This window comes from Necator americanus, chromosome V (assembly GCF_031761385.1).
Source record: "Necator americanus strain Aroian chromosome V, whole genome shotgun sequence".
Classification (NCBI taxonomy): domain Eukaryota; kingdom Metazoa; phylum Nematoda; class Chromadorea; order Rhabditida; family Ancylostomatidae; genus Necator; species Necator americanus.
In genome coordinates, this window is record NC_087375.1 from 5,198,993 (window position 1) to 5,223,389 (window position 24,397).

The window sequence follows — 24,397 nt, forward strand, 5'->3', positions numbered from 1 at the left end:
TGACGCTACTGAGGAGAACAATGACATGGAACCGCAGGAATCATGAGGAGGCGCATGTGCACTCGAACACGAGGGAGATCAGACTACTCAATGAAGAGATATCGCGCGTTTTCGTCGAGAAACGAGACTTGGAGCAAAGGATTCGCGAACTGGCAAGGGAAAGGACTTGCCCTCCACACAAATTCGAGGCGGGCCAGATCCGCAGCGAACAGGAAATGGCGATGCCGTGCATCTTCTGTGGAGCAGTCGGTGTCCACTACTCCGATGTTTGCGAGGTCAACCGGGATATTCGACAGAGATGGCGCATCGTACGCGAAACCGAGCGATGCAGGCTGTGCCTCAGGAGGCGATGTATGGGAGGGGTGAGATGCGACAAGAAGAAAACAAGATGCCGACACTGTGGTGAGCTCGGCCATCATCCATCCCTGTGTTTTTTGCCGCAGAGAAGTGAGGAAACCCAGGAAGAACTGCAGGCGTTGGAACGTCTGCAACAGAATGTGCAGCAGCTCAATTTATTGAGAAGACGATTATTCCTTTTGAAAAATGAATAGTCATTCGTTGTTGAGGTTTTCTTTCCCAGTTAGCGATTGTGCCTTTTTTTACAATGTTCTGTGCTCTTTTTTGTGCCGCGGGAAGTGTAAGGAAATGCCGCGATTTCTCGCCGCGGCAGCGGCATGTAAACAGGACGCGTGCGCAGTGTATCTTTTTATCTATCAACAACGCTGCTGCGCACCCGCCCTACAGGCTTTTAAGCCTCGACCGAGCATAGTGCCACCACATTGTCCTCCTCTATAGAGATCGATTTGTATCCCAGTGATGTCGCATGTTACATCACGATCTCTATGATCAATTGAACTCGTTGCAGAAAGATCATCTGAGTTTGTTGTGAGATAGTCGAGACTGTGTTGCTCTTTCGAAACACTTTACACTTCATTGTCCGCTGTATAAGCCGGTGCCTTTATTATAAACTCAGTTTTCCAGTATTCTTTGTTTTCATTTATGTCTCTTATGGTTTTTGTGTCTGTCATCTTTTGTTGCTTCCTATCGGTTTGATTACCCAAGTTTGAGGTACAAGCAATAAATCGTCTACACTCTTTCTCTTCAAATGTGTATTTCGTTACATTCTCGGTATTATGGGGGCACGCTCGTTTTATAGTTTATCGCAGCTTTAGCTTATCATTGCCTTATCGTGTTCCTTTGTCGTATATTTGCCTTCTTGTTTGCATTTTTGTACCATCGGTTTAATTACCCAAGTTTGAGGTGCTACATAAAGTGTTAGCGATAACTTTCATTTATGTCTCTCTGGTTTTTGTGTCTGTCATCTTTTGTTGCTTCTTATCGGTTTGATTACCTAAGTTTGAGGTACAAGCAATAAATCGTCTACACTCTTTCTCTTCAAATGTGTATTTCGTTACATTCTCGGTATTATGGGGGCACGCTCGTTTTATAGTTTATCGCAGCTTTAGCTTATCATTGCCTTATCGTGTTCCTTTGTCGTATATTTGCCTTCTTGTTTGCATTTTTGTACCATCGGTTTAATTACCCAAGTTTGAGGTGCTACATAAAGTGTTAGCGATAACTTTCATTTATGTCTCTCATGGTTTTTGTGTCTGTCATCTTTTGTTGCTTCTTATCGGTTTGATTACCTAAGTTTGAGGTACAAGCAATAAATCGTCTACACTCTTTCTCTTCAAATGTGTATTTCGTTACATTCTCGGTATTATGGGGGCAGGCTCGTTTTATAGTTTATCGCAGCTTTAACTTATCATTGCCTTTGTCGTATATTTGCCTTCTTGTTTGCATTTTTGTACCATCGGTTTAATTACCCAAGTTTGAGGTGCTACATAAAGTGTTAGCGATAACACTCCTGTGACCGTGTGGCACCCGAGGTCCGAAGACCACGATTACCTGCGCAGTATGCAAAATTAGTTTTATGTCACTTATTTTCATTTACTCATTTTGCTGTTCGTGTGCTGTGCCTGGCTTTATTCGCTTGTATATTATACCGTGCTTGTGTTTTCTTTGATAAAAGTTTAATTGCTCAAGTATGAGGCAAATTTACGTGGCTAGCCCAAAAGCAACTGAATCACCGCCCATTTGAGTATCGCGGAAACGATTGATGAGCATCACGCAAACGCGCCTCGCCGCGAAAAGCCGAGCGCCCGAGGATCCAAACGCGATCAAATCTTCGGCTTTTAACTTCGCAGTGAGACTCTCAAGATCCGTCATGTCACAAGCCACCAAGGGCGATGAATAACCACTTTCATCATCTTGTTGTGGTGTATAAGCGTGGTTGCCGTTTGATAGGGTATAAAACTGTCGTTTGATAGGGTATAAAAGCCTCTTCAAAGTACAGAATAACAAACAAACCGAACTAGTTCCTTTCCTGCCCCCAAGCCGCGCAATTTCAAACTGTCGCCACTCCACCTCCCCAACGCCATACTCTTTACCTATCTGGCCAAAAACCCGCAGATATTGACAGGCGTTTGAAGAAAGTTTACAATGGGCAGGAAAACATTCTACAACTGGCACTCGAAGTTCGCTTCGGGCGACTATTTATTAAGATGAAGCTTTACATCTGGTGGAGGGTACTTGGCGTCGAGTACTGGGAGCTGCCCGCCGAGGGATGTACAGTGACTACAGACGTCTACATTGAGCAACTGAAGAATTTAAAGGGAACTCATGAAAATATATGTCGGCAGCAGGACGAAGTCTAGTTTTCCCCAGATCCGGCTCCCTCGGATTAGTACTTTTTTCCTACCTCCAAGGTCATTTGGATGGTGTGAAGTCCAAACGTTCAAACGCGCGAGGACATCAAAAAAGTACTCGAGCAGTTCTTAAAGAACCAGACCCTAGCATTCTGGAGCGAGGGCATCTACGATCTAATAAAAGGTTGGGAGAAGACCATCGATGCTAATGGGACATACTTCAAATGATTCTTAGTTACCGCTTAGAAATTGTAAGATAAATAAGAATATTCAATCAATTTTTCTGAGAACTTTCGACTCAGTCTAGTAGTAGGCAAGAGCATCCTTATCCACTCTCGTTATCATATTTATCATATCTATTGCTCTTAACGCAGTGCGTACACTTCCTCTTAACTTCAAATTGTGCTCTAATTGTAACTCGCACAACGTTTTCAAGATCTTCAATTTGTTGGATATATCTTATTCTCTCGTGTGTACTCAGGCCACGCGCCCAATTTCATGTCCGTTCTTTGTATCATTACTTAGTTGTGCTACTGCACAAAAACTCTCGTCTCTTTTCATTGCTCTCACTCTCTTATGCTTGTCCCACTGGTCCGAAGTCGTATTCGCCTTTGGTACACGAAGTATCGTTGTTATTAACGTCGTCACGTACGTTATTGTTAGTTACAATAAAGTTTAGTTGCCAATTATAAATTTGGGGATACTTCATAAAATGGAAAATATATAATTCATTAATGTTCTTCCATCATAAAAAATCAATTTTTTCCAAACGCTTAAAAATCCCGGTGATTCCAAAATCAGTTCGACATCGTGTTCTTCCAGCACTACAGGAGCTCATCCAGGCGAAAGAAGGATGAAAATGCTTGCAAGAAGCTTTGTATATTGGTTTACGATGGATTCCGACATCGAAAAACTCGTCAGGACCTCTCCAAGATGTGCATCCGTGACAAAGGATCCGGTCAAAACCGAACCACAATCATGGCCGAAACCACACTCGCCGTGGACTCGAGTTCATGCTGATTTCGTTGGACCGATGGAAGGACGATACCATCTGGTCATCGTGGACGCCTACTCCAAATTGCCGGAAATAGTTCAGATGTCATCGATCTGCTCAACGGCTACTATGCAAGCAATGAAGTACATCTTTACCAAGTTCGGAAATCCAGAGACGTTCGTCATGGACAACGGAACGTAGTTCACGTCGTCTCAGTCCACTTCATCTGCCGTTCCTGAAGAATCTTGCACATTTGTACGCTGCCGTTTCATCCACAGAGCAACGGACGAGCAGAACGCTTTGTGAACACCTTCAAACAAAGGACTCGCCAAGTTGAAGGGGGAGGAACCAACAGTGGGCGCACTACAGGCGTTTCTGATGGCATATCGCTCCACTCCCTCCCCGTCTGCACCTGACCAGGGTTCACCTGCCGAAGCTTCCCTGGGACGACAACTGCGAACGGAACTCGATCCAATGTTGATCCAATATTCTAGAGATCTTACAAACGGTGCACGAGATGTCAAGTGGAATCTCAATTTAATCGTCGAAATGGAACACGACGCCGCAGCTTTGAGATCAACGACGTGAGTTTTGCTAAGGATTATCGAAGACAGAAACCTACGTGGACTCCCGGTTTTATCACACGCAGTGTTGGAAACACAACCTACATTGTTCGCAGTGGAAACGAAGTATTGACTCGACACGTAAACCAGTTGCGATCCAGGACCGAAACAACAGCGACTAACCTTTTCTTGGATTGGTTCGACCTACCACTACTCGACTCCACAAGCAAGGACAATGGTGCAACGACGACTGCCGACTCGTCTCAACGACAGCAACACCACCAAACCTCACCGCCGACTACAGGTAGACCTATGAAGAATTCGATACGAGATGACTTGAAAGCGGAGGTGTTGCTGTTGTGTTGGGATTTTCACCGTATTATTCGCGTAGTGCAAACTCGCACTGGATATACGTTGTATTCTGCTGTTGTTACCCTAATGTTTTTCTTTTTCTTTTTCTTCTCCTTATCTCAATAAAGCTTCGGTAAGGCCATAGGTGCGATAGGGAGAAGCTGGACTCTTCCCAGGTGAAGTAGGTTTAGCCCATGAGGTGCAGCTCAAGTGAAGGGAGTGCTTTCGCCAACCGTTCAAAAATGAAGGGAGTAATTTCACCAACCATTCAAAAGTGGAAGAGGTCCCTTCCCCAACCGTTTGAAGGTGAAGGGGTTCAGAGCACTGGCTCCGACTATCGCATCTATGAGTAAGGCGCCGTTTGGCCGAATGCCCGTTCCTGAGAAGGACGATGCGCTGGAAAAAGAGTATTCTGACCTCCGGAAAGAGCTGAAAGTGATGGAGAAGGCTACCCCCTCGGTGTCATTCACTTCAAAACGAGGCGGACCTTTCACTTCTTCGTCGAGGTCGAGATGAACCTTGTACTACTCGTGACTGGAAGTACAATTGAGAATGGATGGTAGTTGTTCAGATTTTATTTCTTGTAGTTTTTTTTATTAGTTATGTTATATCTTTTGTAGTTGTAAAACTGCAAAACATGACTCATCTCTATATCTGCGCTTAACGCTATCTAGCGGTCGATGAATCTATCGTACCGCATACATAGCCACGAAATGTTCACTGTATCACTTCCCCATTTCCTTTCTCATTTGTTTGTTCACTCACTCGTCTACCTTTCAGTAGTTTGTCATTTTTATTGTTATTGTTGTTAATGGGTTCAATAAACTAAGTTTGAGGTGAATGGCCGATAAAGTAGTTTGTGCTTTGCGTGGCAACTACAGAATTCACTACGAATATTGCTAGCTGCAGGACACTCACATTGTTTCAATATATTAAGGCATATCGCTTTATTCACTTGTCTTATCGCTCATATTCCTTTGGCTTACCTATGATGCTTATTCACTTACATATGTCATTTGCTTCTATTAGTTTACACCTCCAATGTTATCTTAATAAAGTATAATTTCCCAAAGTTTGAGGCCTTTCCCGTGACGAAATTAACTGAACCTATTGTAAGAATAGTTTTGGGTTGAAAAAGGACCGTTGGCCAATATTGGAAGAAATAACTTTTTACATAGATCTCAGTAACAGAATTTATCAGAATCAAATACTTAGCTGACGTACCTTAGTTCTTACCTTGAAATGTTTAATAGCTGTTAATATTTTCTATGTTTTATAACAAGATACTAAATTTATTGGTGAATTCAGATGTTATTACCACTTCTGTTTCTTGCAATAATACACGAGTATTGTGCATATGTGTCGACAGTCCCCGGAGATTCGGTGCCAGGGTGTCCATCGGTCTGCGGTAAGCGATTCTCTCGATCTCGACTTCTTCTAAAAATCTCCTTGCGATAACTCTGTTCTTGATGCAGCCGTCGATTGCCGTCGAGACCTCTACGACACTTCCCTTTGCCCGGGGGGACACTGCTATTTAGACCCGAATGTGAGTTTTAGAAATATGCCAATAGTTTCCAATTATAACAAGCAGCTAAATAATTTTTCACTTATGACTTTTTTATGATTTTGATTATTTTTTTGTTGTTTGAAAACAGATAGTTTTGAAGGCTGTGACATACAACTTTGGAGCCAGTTGTACGGCCACTCTGAGCTGCCCACTAGACTACTTTATGAGATTTCAGCTTGCAAATGGTCGTTTTGTAAACAACAGTAAGTTCATGTACAAACATTTCTGATAAGCACTTTAAAAATTTTTATTATTCTGAAAATTAATACTGTTTCCTGGAATTTATTTTCTGAAGTACAAGGTTTAATCCGCTATGGTGCATTACGAGAGGAATGTCATCTCACCAATCTCACATCAATGTGCTAGCGTTACTAGTGCTGTTAGAACAACACTGAACTCAAACACGATCTAATCATATCTAATGAAAAAATTTTTCTTTTAGTTCCTATGAGTTTGCATATCAATCCACAGCATCGACTAGAATGTAGAAATCAGCAATGGTTCTACTTGAGTCCTCGCGAACCAGGTGGTGAAATGATCAGCCACCTCGTCTGCTACGAGCGACCTATTACAGTCTGATTATGTCTGAAGCAAGTTTTTCGACAAATTCGAGTTCAACGCGTAAATTAATAAATATTTGTTCAACACAGCTAAGAATGTTGAAGATTTGAGCATGAAATAACTATAACTACATAATCAAAATACAACTATATAGCTACATATGCCATACACTTAATCTCTCTAAATGCTGCCATATGTAACTTGATGATCTTTGCACTGTTCTGTCTCTTGTTCTTACCAGGATATTCAGGCTGTTCTTCACAATCCGTGTTATCATTTGCTGTACAACATTTGTTTAGTCAGCACTACTCTTGACTAACGTTGTCCTCCCGAAAAAAGAACATTTTTTTACTTATAAAGAATCTCTATCCACTTCCTCGTGAAATAGAAAATAACCTCCTGGATTTATTTTAAAGAATAGGAGTAATTGGTTGAAGTAGATTTTTTTTTACCATTTGAAAGATACAGGTTTCTCGTTGCATTTCTAAGAATTTGAAAATTTCACCATAGAATGAGCAGTTGATATTCTATGACACGCGTAGTATATAAATACTTGTTAATAAATATGTGCGTAATATCGGAGCAACGGGTGGGTGTGGCGAAGTCGGTAAGAGGTTCCGCTGTGTCTGCACAATCGATCGGAGGTTCGAAACCGCCGCAGTGCTCACCAAGCCTTTCTGCCCTCCGTGATCGATAAATTGGTACCAGACTTGTCTGGGAGGATAAAAACACTGGCTTGACACATCGGCTAGCCACCGCAAGTCATTGTATGGGCCAGATACACGTTCCTGAGCCTCAAGCGATTCTGAATTGAAGTGAACGTGGTGGCGCATCCCAAGCAGACGGATTAACGCCAGACACTTTATCCTTTCTTTTTATAAATAATTAGTTCGTTTATTATTCGTAGGTAATTCATCAGGCGCCATTTTAATTCTGTCTTCTACTCCTGAATACATGCAGAAATTCGATTGTCGTCACTTCCATTTTACCTATTCTTCATCTACTTTAATTCTTGCATTTGGCTTTGCCAGTATTGCACTAAGAAGAGTTCTTTGATGTTTTCGATGTTTTTTGTTTCAATTTCATTTTTTTTCTCCTCTATACATTCCCAGTCTAATTTAATCGTCCCTCTTATACAATGATAGAACGAAAAACACAGGAGGTTCCGAGAATTGCTTTTGAAAAGAAAATTTATAATTGTAATTAGGTGAATTTTAGGTTTTCTCACTTTTGATTTACAATTTATGAAGGATAAGAAAATAATGGATTCATCTTAGCCATGCTCTTCATCAAACACGGACATTCAGGAGTTGAGAACAAAATTGGAATCAAAAAATTTTTTGGAGGGAACTTTATTAAATGCGTGCTTAATTCATTTGCAATCGAGGATTTATGCATTTCAAGAAACACAATGAAAGCATTTTGGCTTTGTTCTAGTTGCAGCTGTTGAAATATAAGAGGAGTTTTTCATTTTTCCCCTGTGGACAACATGTGACCTATGTTGGGTTAAGAAAAATGCACAAAAAAAAATTGTTGTTGTCACGAGAAGTTTGGGATCGGCTTCGTTAACGAATCTGAGTCAACCACGAACAGTTTATTTACAGCTGTTCAGGAAGGAAGAATGAAGTAGCGGTGAGAGAGGGAGAGAGAGAGGGCGCGTTGCTATGAGAAACGCCTGCCATTCCGATACTTTGGACGTAAACGTATGAGTTTGATAACCATTCGATAAGTCGCCGTTTCATTGTGTGTTTTCTTGTGTTCACTTTATTTTTTTCTAAAAAAAAAACAGTTGTTCACCTTCTTCAAATGCTGCGGTTTGAATTACAATGTTGCGATATTTTTGTTAGTCAGCGCTCAGCTGAGCTCATGTTCATTGCATTTTGAAGAATAAAATATTTTTGATAATATACATTAAATTTATCATTGCTAGGAATCTCTGTTTGTGACCTATTGACTATAAACTACGTGTCCAACTAATGCTACGAATTTTCTAAGATAAGAGAATCACGTTTGACACAGTCGAGGTTTTAGATCCTTACCAACCTGGGCTTCGTACATGAATTTGTTGATTACTAGCTCATTTATGAGGTTCTGCCATGTTTGTTCCGAGGCCAAGGGGGCCGAAAATGTAATACATGTTCTTGGATCTTGACGGCCACTACAATGCTCTTAATATCGGCCTCCATAGTTTTTTTTTCATCTCATTCGTAATATAATATAATTATATAATCCTTTATTAAAATTTGCACTTCTAACAAATTTATAAATCCCAAAAAATCCCCTAACAATTGTAGTATAATTTGTAATATTTAACGTAATATGTTGCCTCTTATTGCTGACAAAAATAAATCTAATCTAATCTAATCTCACTACTGTTCCTGTGTTTGTAATGTCGATTTTAATTTTTCAGTTTTCAGTATTCCAAATAATCTCTGAATCATTCCAGGAATAACTATGAATCGTTCCAGGAAGAAAGAAAATTGTCTTTTTTGGGCCCTTTATGACTAGCGAAAAAAAAATCAGTTATTCAATAATATTTCTAATCGACACCTCACCACATCTGTATAATGTTTGTACATGGAGAGGCTAATCATCTTGGTAGTAGATTTCTCGTTGTATCCTTAATAAACGAAGCGGACCTTAATAAACATTGTAAACAATAACTAAGTAAACAGGAACTGAATTGGAGCAAGTTTGTACGCTACCCTAGACTGTATCTAGTTAGAGAAAATGGAGTGATAGTATGTGTCCAGCATCGAATGCGTTTAACCGCGGCAGTAACGTCGCTGTCACTCGACGGAGCACATTTGGCGCCGACTATAAATCATTCCAGAGGAATGCTCCGAAAGCAAAAACTAGTACATTTCTTTTTGCATATAGAAGCTGGATCTTTTTCGATTTTTCTTCTGTAAATTTTGCTGTCAAAAGCAATCTCTTCGATTGGATCACGTATTAGTTATAGGTGAAATACATTTGTATTAAATTTTTAAATATTTACCCCTTCATCTACCTTTCCTTCATTAGAACCATGTGGTAATGAGAACTTCGTTATAGTTTTGAGATGAGAGGCCAAAATATTTGGTTGGCCCATAAGTTCGGGGTTTTTTTAATGTTTAGTTTTTCACACAAAAAAAAACAAAAATGAACAAAAAAATCACCTGGTTTCCGCTCGAAGAAATCGTCCAGCCATGCGTTCAATTCCAGACCATCATTTCCACATCACGAAAGTATCGCATCACTTTTCCTCCGTACACTTCACAAATCTTTCAAGCAGATTTAGTGGTTTCGGCACCTCGATTAAATGCAAAAAAAACGGAATGCTTCGAATGTGCTTTTTTTTGTCGACTTGACGCTAATTTTCATTTTTTTTCGATTTTAATGACCTGAAAGGAGCAGGAAGTATATCAGCATAAATAACTAAAACAACTATTTTGTAGAGGACATAATTCTCTATCGAATATAATCAAACACACTAAAAAATGTTCTATTTCTCACACAAAATTTTCACTTAAAAAACGATAGGACTTACGGACAAACCTAGTAGTAATCCAACACTTTTCACATCAAATACTTGAGAAATGTGAAAACGGTGGTGGTGGTGGTGGTGGGTGCAGCTCTCTTTCTTCATTTCTCTCCATCTCTCTCTATCTCCCTCTATATCTATCTCTCTCTCTTTCTCTCTCTCTCTCTCTGAAACATCGCCACCTATTTACTCCACTCCCTGCGGCTCTAATCGAAAGTCATGTGCGTCGATCGAACCACATGTGTGTGTGTGTGGTAGTGGTTGCCATTGGCCGCAAAAGGTAGTTTTTTGGTGGGTTGTAGTGAGGAACTCCTTGAAATAAGGTATTAAGGTTTTTGCTCGCGCATATCCATAAAGAATGCGTCGTCGAGTTCGTCCCTCACCAGTTACATTACACATTCTACAACAGATTATTGCACACGTTGTGACAGTGTGCTGCGTTCGAACATCTGTTCTTCGCTGACCGATTCTCTATAGGCGTTTCGTCGTGCAAATGCACTTTCTCAGGCGTTCGGCGTGAACACGATCTAATCTCTTCCTCTGGTTTGTCTCTCGTGTTAAAATTTGAGTCAATTCACTACGACAGCTTAACTTTATTGAGCTTCATTTCATTTAAATTGCTATTCAACTCCATACGTTCCTTGAAATTCTCAACATATGAACGTGTTTTTCATAGCTATTACTTTTTATTTTCTAGAAACAGCATCGATCGAAGTTTTGGCCTCGAGATTCTAAGACTTTTACGCACTTGTGGAGTTACTATAATATCGAATTAGGCAGAAATAAAGGAAGTAAGAAATGCACCGTTTTGAAATATTGTCACAAATCGTATTCAAATACATATTTCTTTTTATTTTTGCTTTTATTTCTATTAAATTTTTTATATTTATTTATATATTTTTTATTTTTGTTCTTTTACTGATTACTGATTAGTGATTCTATCACTCTTATTTTTTCTTACTCTCTATTACTTCTTTCTTGTTTTTCAGGTGTAATTAATGGCTCAATAATGATTTTACTTCTTTCTGTTTACTTAATTGTTTACTAAAAATGTTAGTTTCAGCGAGTTTACTTTAGATTTCCGTTTCAAAACCTCGTTTCGTTTGCGCAAATCGAACAGAATCGCGTTGTAGTATAATTCTCCCATTAAAAATTGGTGCATTTTTGGTTTTGACCCAATCAACCGCGGACTAACTTTCACTACTTTTGTATTTGCTCCTATTTTCGAGGGGTCCCTGAAGGAACATTTGCTTACTCCCATAGGTAGCTATACTATCACGATAAACAACATTGCTTCTGCGTTGATAAATAAGTCTATTGAAACAATTATATTCAAACATTTAAATAATATTTCGACGGTTAAACATTTTTTCATAATCCAGGACTTGTATGAAAAAAAAGCGCTAATCTTTTTCCTGAAGTTGCTTTTTTTGCTTGTTAAAACAAGGCTCCAAAAAAATCTAAAAAGCAACACGTACAAAAAAATCTAAAAATCAACTTGCACAATAGAAGGTTGGAATATTTGGCCGTGGTAAGAGCGCAAGAAAAGAAAGCCACCTTCCGTCTTAAATTTCTTTTACTTATTTGCTAATAGCGTGCCATAAAAAGCAAATAAAAGGAGGTAGTATGTATATACGCAAAAAGAAGAATAAACAGAAGATTATAGGTTGGTTTTTTGTACGATTCCATGACGATTCTATCTTGAGTAAATTGATATTATGGAAAGACAAAGTTGTGAAATTACTACCAAATATGTCTAAAAAAAACTTAACTGAGTTTATACATGGATTAGCTCCCGAAAGTCATTATATGTATAGTTCATAAATCATAAGTCGTAAACGACTCGGAATTAACGAATGTCGAAAATTTTGGCGTATCCCAAAGGAATTCTTCAATGCGACCCATCCCATTCAAATGCAAAGCACTTCTTCCTTTTAGTTATTCAATTCCATGTTCTTTGAAGTGTTCTATTACTTCTGTTTCCCACTGCTCCTCACATCCGACCTGTTCTTTACTTTTTTTCATTCCAAATCATTTCATTTCTGTGCCATTTTCATCATCAATATCAAGATTTATTGCTTATTCATTTGTGAAGTTTTTGATAGTGTCCATAAGCGTTCATTTCATCCTGGTCATAGTTAATTTCAGCTAAACTGACTGTCTTCGCTTATAAAATACATACAATGAAGAATTGTAGTTGAATCGACATTTAATCCTTTTCTGCGCGCTTCTGATGCCAGTATTCTTATTAGAAGCTTTCGAATTTTCATCCGTTCCCTTTTGAAATACAGGAAAACATCCAAAATAAGGATGGATGGGAGCAAAAGTTCCCTTAAAAAAAATAAAGTCTTAAAAAAGGTAGTATATATACATATGTTGTCGGTGTAAGATGTTCAACATCATCGGTAAACCAACTTCTATGTCCACGGGCATTAGCTATTCTAATATCCTGAATGGACGGAGTGGACGCAATGAATCGTTCCGCATCAACTCTTCGGGATGGCATGGAGGACTTTTAAAGTTCTCGGGAATGAGTCGTGAGATATGAGCTTTGCCGTAATCTATGATTTGATTTACGATGACTTGTACAGTTCTGGTCCTTTCATCTCCATCAGACGCCCCTATATGCACTTTTTTCTTGTACTATTTCTTTCATGTGCACATCCACAAACAGACTACGTCAGCTATTGCCCTGCTATGTTAAGTAACGATAACCTGAAGATCTTGAAGAACTTATTATGCTATAAACTCAAAACTTTTTTGATAGAAAAAAGGTAGGAAATTCTCAGATACTGGAAATATTGGTATGAAATTTGCACGAGCGTTCTGTAAAGGTCATCTGTGTTGTTTTGGATAAGCCCGACGCCGGTTCGATATAATGCAGGGTCTCCATCGAATGGAGCATGTGTCAGAAAGAGTGCATGAGTTACAGCGGACTAAGAAATACCACATTGACTAAGGAGTAAAAAAACAGAAAAAGGAATAAAAAGGAGAAAGAAGGATAAAGTGTCTGGCGTCAATCAATTCGCTTGGGATGCACCACCGCGTTTACTTCAATTCAGAATAACGTAATAATTCAGAATAGTTAAATAACGGGTAACTGGCCTATACAATGACTTGCGGGAGCGTGCAACGAATTAAATACAAACAAATTAAAATATGCAGTGTAAACACCACCGCCAAGCCGACAAGTACAATAAAAAAACTCAAAAGGGACCTTTCTGTCGTCGAACTTTTTAATTCCTGTTTTTTCTGATGACAGAATTCGCATACATCCGTAATAAAGCCGATCGCCTAATGATAGATTGATATAGAAGTTATCGTTTTGCTTTTTTAGAATCTGAGCGTAGGAGTAATTATTAGTTTATAATTTATTTCTTTTTGCAGATGGAAACAAATCAAACTCTGCTGGACGACGTCGTCATTTCGGACGATTTTCCAGAACCTTCAACTTCCACAGTCATGGAAGACTTTCCAACTGCTCGCGATCTATTGATAGGTGATCTACCCGAGATGGATCCGCACAATATCACAGCAGTATCTGTAAATACTACCTCAACAACTCATCAGATTTTCGAGAATTTCTTCAGTGTCATAGGTAAATAAGTTTGAAGGAACAGGTGAAGGTTTTGAATTAGCGGCTTAATGAACAAATATGATGTAGAAAAACGTGATCGATTTTTATTAAATTTGCATCAACCTAATAACTTACATCTTCTCAAAATCTTTGGAGAAAGATACATTTTAGTGCAAATTTCAACGACAGTTGCAATGGTTTTTTAATTCCTCATCATCAATAGGAAAATAGGAATTCAAAAAAAAATTCCGTCCTTTCATCCAAAATGGTACAGAAGACGACGGTAGAGGGTACTTATTAAGGGGACTTGCCCACAGGTTGCGGCAAAAGTTCAAGTGTTCAGCACAAAGAAAAAATCACTCATCCTTACATATGCACGGAGTCTCTTTTCAGTTATTGAAAATAGAACTGCAGATTTATTCCCGAACTGAATGCCATTAGTCCTTCGTTTAGAAGCTTCACAGCCTTACAAACTACGTGCGCACAAATTATGAAACCGAAAGAAAGGAAGCAAGACTAGCTGACTGTTTTTATGACTGTTTATTTATACCAAAGATCTTATCCACAGTTTCAGAGTCAATGATGGAGGAAAATACATGGTTGATTTATACAATCACAGGCATTGTCACTGTGATAGTGATAATTGTCATCGTAGCTATTGTAGTGTGGTTAATTAAACACAAAAAGTGAGTAAATCCTAATCCTTGAGAGAATAGAGATAGAGAGAATTTGAGCGAAAATTCATGAGAACACTCGATATTTTAAGGAGAGTAATTCAACAGGAAAACGATCCGATCCTAACAAGTACATATGATGACGGAAGGAAGTTTGGAAAGTGAGTGTTTCTGAATTTTGTTATTTTACGAAGTATTGACGTCAACGACAACTCCTAGGTGTTGTTTTTGTTGTCGAAAAGCCCCTGACAAACAAAGTGATAGTCGAATTCGTCAGAATTCAGCGAGTAATTTGGATCCATACAGACGACGTCCACTTCCTCCAATTGGGACGAAAGCTAGTGGTAAGTGATTGACGCGCAAATCTATGTGTTACGCACAATTTCACATTCATTTTCAGAATCTTACATCAGCACGTTTAATCGTAACGAAGCTTTGGATGGTTTATCAAGACCTCCTCCAATAGATGAGAAGACTCTTGCTGTCAACATACAAAGTGAGGCTACTTGAGAGTGTTGCCATCAAGTAATTTCCTCATAATTTACTGTAAGACTACAAAATTCTGACCTTTTCTTCCTTTCCCACGTTTATGGTAGTTGAAACTCTATTTCTCACCACACTAAGGGCCTGTAAGCATTTAATTATTTTTTTCGATTTAATGTGAAATTCAACTGTTTTAAGTTAATCCTTACATGGAGCAATCACATTTACATATTTATTTATTTATTATTTATTTACCGTTAAAGCAAACTTTACAGGTATTCGAGGTGTACCACATGTGGATCTTCGCCCTGACCAATATCGAAATTTACCTTCGCTAAGGATAACAAACGAGTGACAATGTTACAAAATAACTGGTTAAATTCAGAAATAAATCTAAGATAAACGTATTTGCTTTGCTAGTGCACATTTTGACAATTGTATTTCAGTATGACTATTTATTTTCAGTATGACTTACTTGACTTTAATCGGCGATTACCTGCATCTTCGCCGATGTGTTCCGTGCTTGAACATAGCTCGGCCAAATCTTCAAAAATTAGAAAAATGAACCAGGAAGTTCTATGGTACCTCGCAGTAACAGACGTATATTCCACGCCGTTTTTTGGGGTAGTTGGAGGGAACTGACTTAGTTCGCCCCTATAATCGTAATCTGCACCCAGAACTCTATATTTTCCATCAGTCTTTAGAACAACGCCAATTCTGTTACGGTTATTTACATTGCTTTTAATGGCACCCATTATACCTCATTTAATCTTTCTCCACAACTCTTCGTTGCCTTCATTTAATGTCTTTGGAAGTTACTTATATAGAGTTGATGCAAAAATAGTGCGCGTTTTCAAACATTCACTTCGAAACGCTACAACTCGCCTGAAAATCAACTTTATCAATCGAAGCAAGAACCAACGAGACACAAGTTTGCTTACTTTCGGTACATAAGAGTTCAAGCTTTACCTTGGTTTTGGAAGATCCTATCTCCATCTGTCCAGGTGTTTGAAAAAGTGATATTCGGTTGGCGAAAGGTCTGGCGAATATGGTGGGTAAGGCAGAGTCTCGTAGCCTAACTCGTTCAACTTCAGTAGCGTCACCTTTAAAATGTGTGGCCAGACATTGTCCTGTAGGAGAATTGCCCCCTTTCTGTTCACTAGCTCCGGGCGAAGAAGTCTGAGTTTTTGGTGCATTTCGTCCATCCTTTGCAGTACTTCTCTGTAGTGATGGTCTCGCCAGGTTTCATGAATTTATCTTTACTGGTGAAAGGCAATTTAACAGGTTTCATTCTAGAAAGAGAACTTCGCAAATCTCAAACACTTTTGGATCTCAAACATTTTTGAAAACAAAGACAAATTGTAACAAACATTTATTTAATTATTCTTCACATTGGTTGTGAATGTATGCATGAACGGAGTATACAAGAAACAAATAAGACAAACACCAGAAAAGACTAGTAAAGTGTACATACATACGCTACTGAATACAAGCGTAAAAACCTCTGATTACTTGTTTGAATAAAGACTCCACTCACAGTTCTCCTAAATACTGAAAGTTAAATGAGAGGGGGTACGTTCCCATGAAATGATCATTTATATTTCTTCTTAGAGAGAGAGAGGTTCTGAATTGAAAAGTCCATCCCTGGATAATGCACTAGGTTTTGCATTATAATATATATAATTATATCATTGTTATATATACATATAACTATGACATGCATTATACCCATTAATTTTGATTGTATTTAAGTCACCGAATAAAAATAAGTGGAAATTATAATGTTGGTACAACGCCTCTATGTTGGGAATTTTTACTCCTATCTGACGGCAACCATATTACAACGCTTTGTTCCTCAATTTTCTTCACCAAACAAAAATAACAGGCTAACCTTCATCTTTAACAAACAAGTACAGCTAGGGTGTTGAGAGTATACGTGGAAAATCACTCGCGATCTCGCCCATATGAATCGTCTCGTACCGCTTCAAACAGTGCCGCCGCCCTGCTCCTCCTATTCGACAGACCTAGTGCCAGAAAGGTTTATCCACTAGTTCGTTCTTGGATCCCCCAGACGAGACCTCAAGGAAGCTTTGAGGCGGCTCTGGTTCGGCTACAACAGTCCCCACTTCCAGGAAAACCCCTTCAATCGCACTGCACCAGTGCCTTTCACCTTCTTCTCAGGTCGAGAAAGATGTCCCATAACTCAGAGTCGAACTTTGGGTCTCAACGCGCTGTGGCGCTTAGCACACGGATTGGCATACTCTTTATGGGTGTGAACAAGCTATTTATACAGGCGGTTCCGCAATATCACAGACACAAACAAATATGTTAGTATTTGTACAGGGTACTAATATACCTACTATATATCAAGTGGTCTGAAGCAACTAAACACATTTGTGCGAATTCAAGCTACATTCCTATTTTATCCTATTCCTCAAAGATAACTTTTTTAATAAGTCGTTTCTAATTTCACAAATTATCTTTTTCGTACTCGCAACTCTTCGACGCTAGGATCCCGTAAGCAATGAAGTGGTACAAAGTAAGTCGATTTAAATTGTTGCCTCTTTTGATAATCTGAGGTGTTTTGCACTTTTGGAGCTTCCGACTCCAGCATTTGTAGTAGGTTTTTTTTTCTTTTTATTCCTAATAACTATGAACTTTCCAAACCCCACTTGCTAATGGTAAACTCAAATTTCCGAGAATTACCGTAAGAACTTCTGCAAAACTCGAAGATTTCAGAGCTTAGGGGATCCTAGTGTCTACAGAGTTGACTGGAAGTAAATATGTACCACAATTTTTCAATACTTTTTTTGTAACCCAATACCTATTTGGCCCTAATTTTCGAGATTTATAAAAAAATAAAAGATTAGTGTTTAGAAGACTGATTCATTTATCAATTTGAGTGTAGTCTAAAAAAGTAACAGCAAAAAAGAATACGCGCTTTTAATTATAATAACAATTGCTTCAATAAATTGTTTCAAACAAATCTTAATTGAAGCCAAACGCATTGGTACATCCTCATAGAGATCAGCGATGTGTACACTTCATTATTTATCTTTTTTCACTGTCCATGCTTCAATTTATTCTTTTAGATTTTTTAGCTTGTAGTTTTAGCTTGGAGATGCTATCATTTTTCGACAAGACCGCTTAATGTTCGTAAATTCCCAAAATTTACTAGATTAAACTAGACACACGCAATTATGAAAAAGAAATGTATCCTGCGCTTTTTTATTGATGTTTCATATAATGTAGGCATTTATTACTCGTTTTTCTACAACGAAGCGAAGAGGAAAAGAAGAGAAAAAAACTATTAAAAGAGAAAAAAGGAGAAATGCATAGAGATTTAGGAAGACGTGCATAAGGACATATCATCCATCATGAATGCATTCTCTCTGTAAGCCTACAAATCCTACTAAATGCTTTAAAAAGGAAAAAAGGAATGCGAGATGTTCAACTACGAATATTTCCTCCAAGAGCTCCTGAAAACTATAGTTGTTACGAAAGAATTTTTTATACACATAAAAAGAAACATACAGAAACATCTCTTCACGAGGGATCCCCTCCATTGAGTAATTGGGTCGTTTATCATTCATATAGTACACAGAATGTTGATTTGGCGCAAAAAATGCTAGCCACCAACCAAACGTTGACATTGCGGATGAGATAAGAAATGAGGTGCATAGCTGTGACGAGAGGTACATGTCTTCGATTTCACGATGACTAGATATATATGTCTTCTGCAATTTTTTTAGAGATAAGAACTTTCATGAAGGATTTATTAGAATGAAATAGAAAAACCATGAAAATGTGTAACACCTGACGAGAAAAAAAATTCAGAAAATATTCTACTTTGAATTGTTTCCCACAAATACTCTAAGATAAGTTATTAAAGGGATTGGAAGGGTAACGAAGAACAGTAACAAAGTTCCAAGGAATGAGAAGAAAATCAGGGAACGCGTATTGAAACAAGCATTCCTTCAGGTTACTTCAAGCAATAGTGAGTTTGCGTTAGAATAAAATTCAGAAGGGAAAACCAGGTAGGAACCAGATGGGAAAAATTTAGAAAACTTCTTAGAAAATTTGAACATAATTAAAATAAATGTTTTCCTTAGTATAAATTGCTCATCTTCACTGAACGTGCTAGACGTGGCAAAACGAATGAATAAATATACCATACTAGTATCGCTGTATACTGATTTATTTTGTTCAAATACGGTGACTATGAAAACCTCATCCAGCCGCTGTGTTGAATTTGCATTAACTGGACTTTTGAGAAATTGCCGTTTTAACCCTTCATCATTTCCTCCGAACTATATCTGTTACTTTCGTAAACAAAAACTGTAACAAAAATCAAGCACATTCACCTTTCTTGAAGAATCTACCTGTTTGAGCCTGGTAGCCAGCTTCGCCATAAACGTTCTGTCGTCTCCGAAGATAAGATACTGTTGAGAGCTCTGCAAGTACGTCTTAGCATTAGATAAAAGACTGACTCTGGAACAATTCTTTGCATAAAACATTTGAGCGACATGGAATAGCCTATATTCAAACAAACCCGGGTCCGCTCCGAGAAGGAGCGGTGGGCATCGGTGGGAGGACCCGGGCCGACTGCCCGGATCCAGAGGGGCCTGCGTTGGGCTAGCTGCCGGATGGCTGCCTAGCCCCTCCGAACTCTGCGGGCACGCGCCTAGGGTCCCATTCCCCTCCCCGATTCGCCCCTCGGGGCTACCCCTGATCCCACTCCCCAACCCTTTCCCTGCGGTCGAATGTGGTATAGATGGTTGAACGATAAAGGGTTTATCCTAATACACGACACTACACGGCACGGCAATAATATACACGACATTACGGCAGATAACAATAAGGGGCCTGTCGCAGGCTAAGTGGTTGTGGTCCTCGGCGTGAGATGGATAAGGGATGCGGTTCGGGCCTAGGGTCAGCCAGCCAGGGAAGATGGATGATGCGGATATGCGGTAATGGTGAACAATCGATCGAGACGAGCGCGAACACGAACACGATAATCACGACACCACGAGAAAGGCAAAATAAGAACTGGAACCCTGAGTGCTCGGAGTCAGCCCTTATATACCGCGGCGGCGTGGGAGCGGTACCGTAATACCTTGCCATTGCCAAGGTTTCCCACGCGCCGCGCGAGAAAGGGTGCCGGGTGGCTGGGAAAGTCGCGCTGGGCACGACACAAACATTTTAACATTTCCTTTTTAAATATCCTTATATTTCTTACGTGTTGCTCGGAAATGTTGTAGGCGGCCATCACCGTCTCTTCTAAATCTGTTGTCCGATTAAGTCGTATGAAGTCCGTTTGCCGTGTATGAATGCAGGTAATGTTCCTAGTAAAAGAGTCAGTTTAGTTTTCAGGTACATAACAGTCGAATGATCTCGGGAAATAAACCAAAAAACAAACCGTTTCTCACATTCTGCTAAATGTGCGAATTGTTCTCGCACTTCATCTGAGAACTGGTACATCTCACGAATTTCCGGCAAAATATCTTCAAAGAAGCGTGCATTTTGTCCACAATTAGTTTCAAGAACGAGATATTTAGCGGAATGGTTGAAGTATCTGTAATCATTGGGAAAGGTTAGTCGTATTAGAAAATTAGAGCAAATACGGTCGTTTTAGATAACAAACGTACTTCGCTATTCATATTTTTAACTATTCTGTAAATATCTAACTAATAAATTCAGTGAAAAAAATTTGTCCTTATCCCACATACATGTGAAAACCCCATATTTTAAGGTGAAATCGAAAAGCTGGTCGTGTTTCCTTTTCTTGGGCATAAATTTGTTAAACCACCTTCGAACATGCCAAATTTCCACTCCCTACTAGGGAGTAAATAATAACGTAGAAATATACTATGTGGAGAATCATTTACAAGTATGTAACGTTTCCTTTGAAAAAATCCTTATGCGAAAAATCACAACAGCGTGGCTTCGTCATAATTACACAGACTATTTTTAATTTCATTCGCTGGACTCTGATTATGTCTCACTGTTCACTCACCGCAAAGGATCATCGTATTTCCAACAACTAGAGTTGCCATGATTTTGAGCGAATGGTACGTAGACTAACTCTTGTGGGGTACTGTTCTAAACAACGTTTCCTAACAAGAGCGATCACAAAATATTAAAATGCTACATAGGTGAGATAAATCATAGCTTTTTTTTTTCTTACAGTTCAACTGCCAGAAACTATAAAGCATGTTGTAACTGAATAGACTTCCATTTACTGGGTTGCCTACCTGTTTTTATCCATACACACGCATACCCTTCACAACTGTAAAGTTTTTAACCAGACTCAGATCATTCATCGATCTATTCATCATGAGGGCTACACACATATCGCCTCGGCCACTCGTCGCTAACTTGCGGCGGTCTGTTGGGAAACGATCCTCCATCTACCCTATTCCAGGACCTCGCCCTATCACACCTACATTTCTTCTGGACCCCTGAGTATTTCCTGAAGCAAAACCTGCTGATTTTTTTCGTAGATCTCAAATTCGCTGATGAGTTGTTTTTTTTTTGGATCACAGCCCTCCAGTTTATCATCCTAGGGATTTGCAACCTTCTCAGAAGTATGGAACACCGTGATAGATACTGCAATTACATCCACGAATGAGCATGAATGCATGATTTAAAAAGCTATGAAATTGAATATGTAAGAAAATAAGCATATAAGATCCTAAGATATACAATACTTCCCAGTATATATATATATATATATATATATATATATATATATATATATATATATATATATATATATATATATATATATATATATATATATATATATATATATATATATATATATAATATATATATATGAATTCTTGATCTGGTAATTTCTTAGGCAGGAAAAAACGATCGGAATGTTTTACTACTTGTTAACACCTTGGACGAATGGCCATTTTGAAGGAACTTTTGAAGGAAATCACCGAAACTCACGGAATTACCCAGGATTCGTAAGAGGATACAATTTTCATCCCAAATACAAGTTCCAGGCGTTGTCCTAAAACAGAAACGAATATGCTGCACTGACACAAATATATTGTTGCTGGAATCTATTAATGGTATGACTTCGGAAAAATGTTCCTTAGTAAGCGTTATTACTAGCGCAATTGCTAGTAATTTGGGAGACCTTGGTTTCCACAAAATGGGACTAGTGTTGATCTATAGGATGTGGATAATGAACGCCCACATTTTAAAGCGTTGTAGAAATTAGAAAGAATCTACATAGAAAAAACTAAACATACTTCCAAAAGAAACATGAAATGCAATTCTTCATACTGAGTTTTGAAAATTGGTGAGATCTGGCTGTACCTTTTTCGGGGAAGAAGAAGAAGAAACAAATCAAGTCTTTTGTATGCAGAGTCTATTCATTTTTATGGCGCCCTATACTGTGGGAAATAATTATGCCCCTACTTGCAGTAGCTCTGTAGATAATTACCTTCTAAAGGTAGCGGTTCAGTTTAACATAAGAAAAACATTGACGTTCTGCACTGTACTAAGGAAATTTTTCAAAGTTTATGTCCAAAAACAAAAGAGTGAAAGAAGAAAAAAAAAGCGAAACTTAGAGCATTTCTTTCCTTCCTCCCTAGTCTCAGCTCAGTACTACCTCTGCCTTTAACGAATCGTGAAGATAAAAGCTATCAAACCTTACAACAAATTTCTCTACCGTGCGAGGGAATGCAGATACAATCGGCTTCAGTCTCTTAAATGCCAGTTTGTCGACGTCGTAATACAAAAGTGTTCTTTCCATCCGTTTTGCTATGGCAAAACCTGATGCTAAGAGGAACATCTAAATTATGTACAATCTGTTATCTGTCCCTTTCTCAAAAATCCGTAAGAGATGGGGAATAGAAATATTTGTTCTCCTATAAATTATTCGAGAAAACATCGACTATTTGAAACTTTGTCCCCTAACTATTATTTTGATCTTCAATGACACACTAACGTATATGAACATAACGGAGCTCACCACACCTGATTTCCGAGACGGGTTCTTGAACGTTTGAGAGACACATATTTGTCGTATTTCTTATCTCCGGATGTTATCTTATTATCCACTTTAAAGATCACGTAATGACTGACCATACAGTAGGAGATGAAAAATAATGTTATTTGAAGTACAGTCAGCGATGATATTGATGCATGAAGATTACCGCTATTCATCTGAATCCTTATCTAAGTGGATTTATAGTATTAGATCAAGTCTAGAATATTTGAACAATTTGAAAAAAAACGACATAGTTTTCTTCTCATGCGTCAAGTTCTAACAACAGTGTCCGCTGTGAAATTGCATAAAAATTTGTTAAATAAATTCGAATGCAATAGATCTTCACGCACTTAAGCAGAAATAACATGGACTGGAAAAGAAAATAAGGGAGCACGAACTTAGGGTCATCTCTTGACGATGTAAATCGAGATGAAATATTTAGGACAACAGCGAAATCCATGCTACGATCGCTTGCAGAAGGATATTGAATGAGTTTTACTGCGAGATAAGGACGCAACAGGCGACAAAAACCCAAACCGCCATAACTTGTGAGTGGTCACATGAAAGAGATGTATTCTTTACCACCTTGCTGAGAAAACATGAATAATGTTCAAGCAACAGCAACAAGAGCACTTTTTTGAAATAGTAAAGTGCGTGAAGGCAGTAAGTGAAGGTGTAAGTAAAGGAGGTAAGTAAAGGCTAGTTAAACTAGCCGATCTTTTGGTCCTCTAATAATGTGAAAGAAGAAGTACCGAGACGGTTTTCGGCAACTGCTTTAGAGGGAGATGAAATGTTGATGTTTTCCTCGGGTCATGCAGAGTAAATCGTATCCACGTCTAAGTAAATTTCTTTGTTATAACACACAAATGGCCAACAAAACCAAACATTTATCTAAGCGGCTTCCTTGGCATGCATTCGAGCTTTTACATCACTGCTGGCAGCGCTGACCATCTCCGATTCGTGTCTCCAATTCGTACATTATGACGGGGCGGATTCCGGGTAGGTATTATCACAGCTTGACTTTGCTGGCGCTGCCAGATGAGGGTGGACCACAGCCACCTTATAAATGGCTGAATGCAGAAGTGGGATTAGCACAATTGTGCTGTATATCACACTTGTTGCTGTTGTCAATTAATGCTTCGTTCACCCTGATTATTGTTGAGAAACCCACATCTGGTTGCATTTATCAGTCGTGAACCGTAGGCTGCAGCAGATTTTGGTACAAGGTCAACCATATGTTGCAGCTTTGTGCTGTTCGAAGCGATCACTACTACATCATCGACGAACTCGAGATCGAAAAAGGGGCACAGCGGCATTGTTCAGATGCTCTTTGCATGATATCATCCATTACAAAGTTGAACAGGAGAGGTCCGCCTGTCTCACAC

General features: G+C 38.8%; 6 protein-coding genes across 9 annotated transcripts; 4 read left to right on the top strand and 2 right to left on the bottom strand.

The window, feature by feature from the left end:
* Nucleotides 1-20: 20 nt before the first annotated feature.
* Nucleotides 21-551, top strand: RB195_012961 (uncharacterized protein; the record flags this gene model as incomplete). The annotated part of the gene is made up of 1 exon (XM_064202571.1): nt 21-551. The coding sequence occupies one exon, from the start codon at nt 21-23 to the stop codon at nt 549-551; it is 531 nt and encodes a 176-aa protein (XP_064058452.1).
* Nucleotides 84-419, bottom strand: RB195_012962 (uncharacterized protein; the record flags this gene model as incomplete). Its single annotated transcript, XM_064202572.1, has 1 exon — nt 84-419. One exon carries the CDS (start codon nt 417-419, stop codon nt 84-86), a length of 336 nt encoding a protein of 111 aa, XP_064058453.1.
* A 3,010-nt stretch (nt 552-3,561) lies between the features above and the next one.
* On the top strand, nt 3,562-3,903 carry RB195_012963 (uncharacterized protein; the record flags this gene model as incomplete). 2 transcript variants are annotated; one of them, XM_064202573.1, is made up of 1 exon in its annotated part: nt 3,562-3,903. In XM_064202573.1, one exon carries the CDS (start codon nt 3,562-3,564, stop codon nt 3,901-3,903), a length of 342 nt encoding a protein of 113 aa, XP_064058454.1. The 2 variants fall into 2 exon arrangements, with proteins under 2 accessions (XP_064058454.1, XP_064058455.1); XM_064202574.1 differs by having other exon boundaries at nt 3,601-3,903.
* A 177-nt stretch (nt 3,904-4,080) lies between these two features.
* RB195_012964 (uncharacterized protein) lies at nt 4,081-6,762 on the top strand (the record flags this gene model as incomplete). Of its 2 annotated transcripts, XM_064202576.1 has the most annotated exons (7): nt 4,081-4,286; nt 4,427-4,613; nt 4,923-5,075; nt 5,925-6,024; nt 6,092-6,162; nt 6,284-6,386; nt 6,626-6,762. In XM_064202576.1, the coding sequence occupies 7 exons, from the start codon at nt 4,081-4,083 to the stop codon at nt 6,760-6,762; spliced, it is 957 nt and encodes a 318-aa protein (XP_064058456.1). The 2 variants fall into 2 exon arrangements, with proteins under 2 accessions (XP_064058456.1, XP_064058457.1); XM_064202575.1 differs by lacking the exon at nt 4,923-5,075.
* A 6,892-nt stretch (nt 6,763-13,654) lies between these two features.
* On the top strand, nt 13,655-15,356 carry RB195_012965 (uncharacterized protein; the record flags this gene model as incomplete). Its single annotated transcript, XM_013442325.2, has 6 exons — nt 13,655-13,865; nt 14,419-14,530; nt 14,611-14,679; nt 14,738-14,862; nt 14,919-15,014; nt 15,277-15,356. The coding sequence occupies 6 exons, from the start codon at nt 13,655-13,657 to the stop codon at nt 15,354-15,356; spliced, it is 693 nt and encodes a 230-aa protein (XP_013297779.2).
* Nucleotides 15,357-18,376: 3,020 nt separating this feature from the next.
* Nucleotides 18,377-24,328, bottom strand: RB195_012966 (uncharacterized protein; the record flags this gene model as incomplete). Of its 2 annotated transcripts, XM_064202577.1 has the most annotated exons (6): nt 18,456-18,480; nt 18,536-18,738; nt 19,366-19,455; nt 20,241-20,346; nt 20,421-20,576; nt 22,672-22,814. In XM_064202577.1, 6 exons carry the CDS (start codon nt 22,812-22,814, stop codon nt 18,456-18,458), a joined length of 723 nt encoding a protein of 240 aa, XP_064058459.1. The 2 variants fall into 2 exon arrangements, with proteins under 2 accessions (XP_064058458.1, XP_064058459.1); XM_064202578.1 differs by lacking the exons at nt 18,456-18,480; nt 20,241-20,346; nt 20,421-20,576; nt 22,672-22,814 and adding exons at nt 18,377-18,401; nt 24,245-24,328 and having other exon boundaries at nt 18,638-18,738.
* Nucleotides 24,329-24,397: the final 69 nt, after the last annotated feature.